Raw genomic sequence first — 2,644 nt, forward strand, 5'->3', positions numbered from 1 at the left:
TTATGATAGCCAGTCACAGGGACCAGATGCTGGTCTGGGATGGTCCAGGATCTTCACTGTGACTGCAGCTGTCTTATGAAAAAAACTTATTGTGTATGGGTGCCTAAGATATAATTGAGAATTATTGAAGTTTACCTCCAGTTATGAACAAGTTCAGAAATGAATAGTACAGGTGACTATAATAAACTGTATTATATCTTGTTAAAGAATTATGCTGTAAGCTATTAAGCTATAATCTACAAAGCAGTTATCATAGTTGACCCAGGACGCTTTTCTAAATGGAAACGCATAATGCATTATTCAAAAATAACAATGTAAAAAAATGTAACTAAAAACGAATGCATCCTTAACAGGGTTAGGCTACTTTCACATCTGAGTTTTTAATTCTTGTTTTGAGATTTTAACTATTAAAGTTTAAATATAATTATAATATATAATAAATTGAGGGGCAATTGGCAATTAATAAGACTGTTACCCGAGTAGTAATTGCCAGTGATATAGTTTCAACCTTAATGCCAAGTTCTGGTGATGCTATGACCTCCATACTGTTGTGCCCTTCCTACTACATTATCTACAGCTAGTGAAAGCTGTGGGTCCATATGCAGGTAGACCAAGTGTCAAGTAGATCTCAAACCTCTGGATGGGCAACACTGCTTTATACCATAATAAACACGATTGTTTTCCATATTAGTGGTTAAACCCAACATTATGGGGCATAAAAAAGTTGCCAACTTCAAGTTTGCACATTTTAAACACCATTATGCCTAAATATGGGTACAAATGCCATTTCTACACTGTCCTACATCTTTTTCTGAAAAGACGGGGTGGTGGGGGTGGGACCATGAGCCCTGGCTTATTTACGGTACTATAATTTACCTTTATAGCCCCAAATAGCCACAGTGAGGCAGTATTTCACCCAAAAAGACTGTAATCATTGCCAAAGGTGCTTCAACGAAGGGCTCAGTAAATGGTCTGAATTAGAGATGAGCAACGAATGCCGTGAATAAACATTCATGTGCTCTGACGTCCCCTCTCAGCCATCGCTACTTCTGAAAAGTGGCGTGAGTGGGGAAAATTTGCAAATGGCATGCGAAAAAATCAGCAATTAATTATGTCACTATTCCACTATTGTGACGTAAATCACCTAATAAATGTCCTCCTATATTTTTATTACCATAGTATTATGCTAATTGATTGTATTATGCTTATTCAGTAACCATATATCGTGTGGAGTTTTTTACTAATTGCAAACATCTTTTTTGGTTTTCTCTGAACTGCATAACATTTCCAACTTTGCCTAGAATACATGACATATCAGTGTCCTAAATCAAGTCTACAATGAACCAGACAAGAGTGACGGAATTCATTCTTTTAGCTTTCGGAAACCTTCACAGCTTTAATATTGTGTTATTTATTTTGTTCTTGATCATTTTTATTTTTACAGTTATAGGAAACATTATGCTCATTGTCCTTTTTTCAGTCAACACCAAGCTCCAGTCCCCCATGTATTATTTGCTTTTCTGATCTCTTGATTTCATCCAACATTGTTCCCAACATGCTTGATGCAATTTTGTTGGGAGGGAAAAAAATGAGTTACATCGCCTGTATCACCCAATTATACTTCTTTAGCGGTTCAACCTTTACAGAATGTTTCCTTCTTTCTGTAATGTCCTATGATCGTTACTTGGCCATCTGCAACCCCTTACGATACTCTAGTATCATGGACTTCAAGCTCCAGATCTGTCTGTCACTGTGGCCATGGTTGTTGGGTCTTACTCTTAATCTTAAAGGAGTCTTGCCTATATCAAATTTTAATTTTTGTCATGACAATATCATTGACCATTTCTTCTGTGACATTTCTCCTCTTCAGAAGCTTTCTTGTTCAGACACTTCTCTGGTAGAACTGGAAGTCTTTCTGTTTTCTATGCCAATATTTATATTTCCTTGTGGCTTTATCATTGTTACCTATGTGTATATATTCCACACGATACTCAAGATATCATCTACAACTGGCAAACAAAAAACCTTCTCTACCTGCAGTTCTCATCTTATTGTCGTGGTCACATTTTATGGGACACTAATAGCCAAATACATGATCCCATCTGTAGGACATTCCTCACTCATCAATAAAATTATTTCCCTATTACATACTTTATTTACCCCCTTGTTTAACCCTGTAATATATAGCCTCAGAAACCAAGACATAAAGGCAGCATTAAGAAATATGATTGGTCAATAACATTTTTTCATACTGTACATCATTAAAAGGGTTGTCCGCTTTTTTTTTATACTGATGACCATTCCTCAGGATAGCAGATGAAGAGAGATAGCAGCAGCATCTCCAGTGAATCCTTTATTGGACGGACTTTTCAGAAAGTGTGCCATAAAATCAAGCAGCAACGTTTCGGCTGTATCCCAGCCTTTGTCAAGGCTTGACAAAGACTGGGATACTGCCGAAATGTTGCTGCTTGATTTTATGGCACACTTTCTGTAAAGTCCATCCAATAAAGGATTAACCGGAAATGCTACCGCTACCTCTCTTTATTTGCTATACGGTCGACTGCTGAGGATCTGCGGTCGTGGCTCAGCTGTTGCATTACCGATGTGGCCATTTATGTTCGTGGGTGCTTCTCTACAAACACTT

The 2,644-nt window shown here is 37.4% G+C and overlaps 1 protein-coding gene across 1 annotated transcript; it reads left to right on the forward strand.

Annotated features, from left to right (window-relative positions):
- The first annotated feature begins 1,338 nt into the window (after positions 1–1,338).
- On the forward strand, positions 1,339–2,239 carry LOC122941993 (olfactory receptor 11L1-like). Its single transcript, XM_044299489.1, is given in 2 exon segments — positions 1,339–1,517; positions 1,519–2,239. Coding segments are annotated over 2 exon segments (900 nt in total).
- Positions 2,240–2,644: the final 405 nt, after the last annotated feature.

This window comes from Bufo gargarizans, chromosome 6 (assembly GCF_014858855.1).
Source record: "Bufo gargarizans isolate SCDJY-AF-19 chromosome 6, ASM1485885v1, whole genome shotgun sequence".
NCBI lineage: Eukaryota > Metazoa > Chordata > Amphibia > Anura > Bufonidae > Bufo > Bufo gargarizans.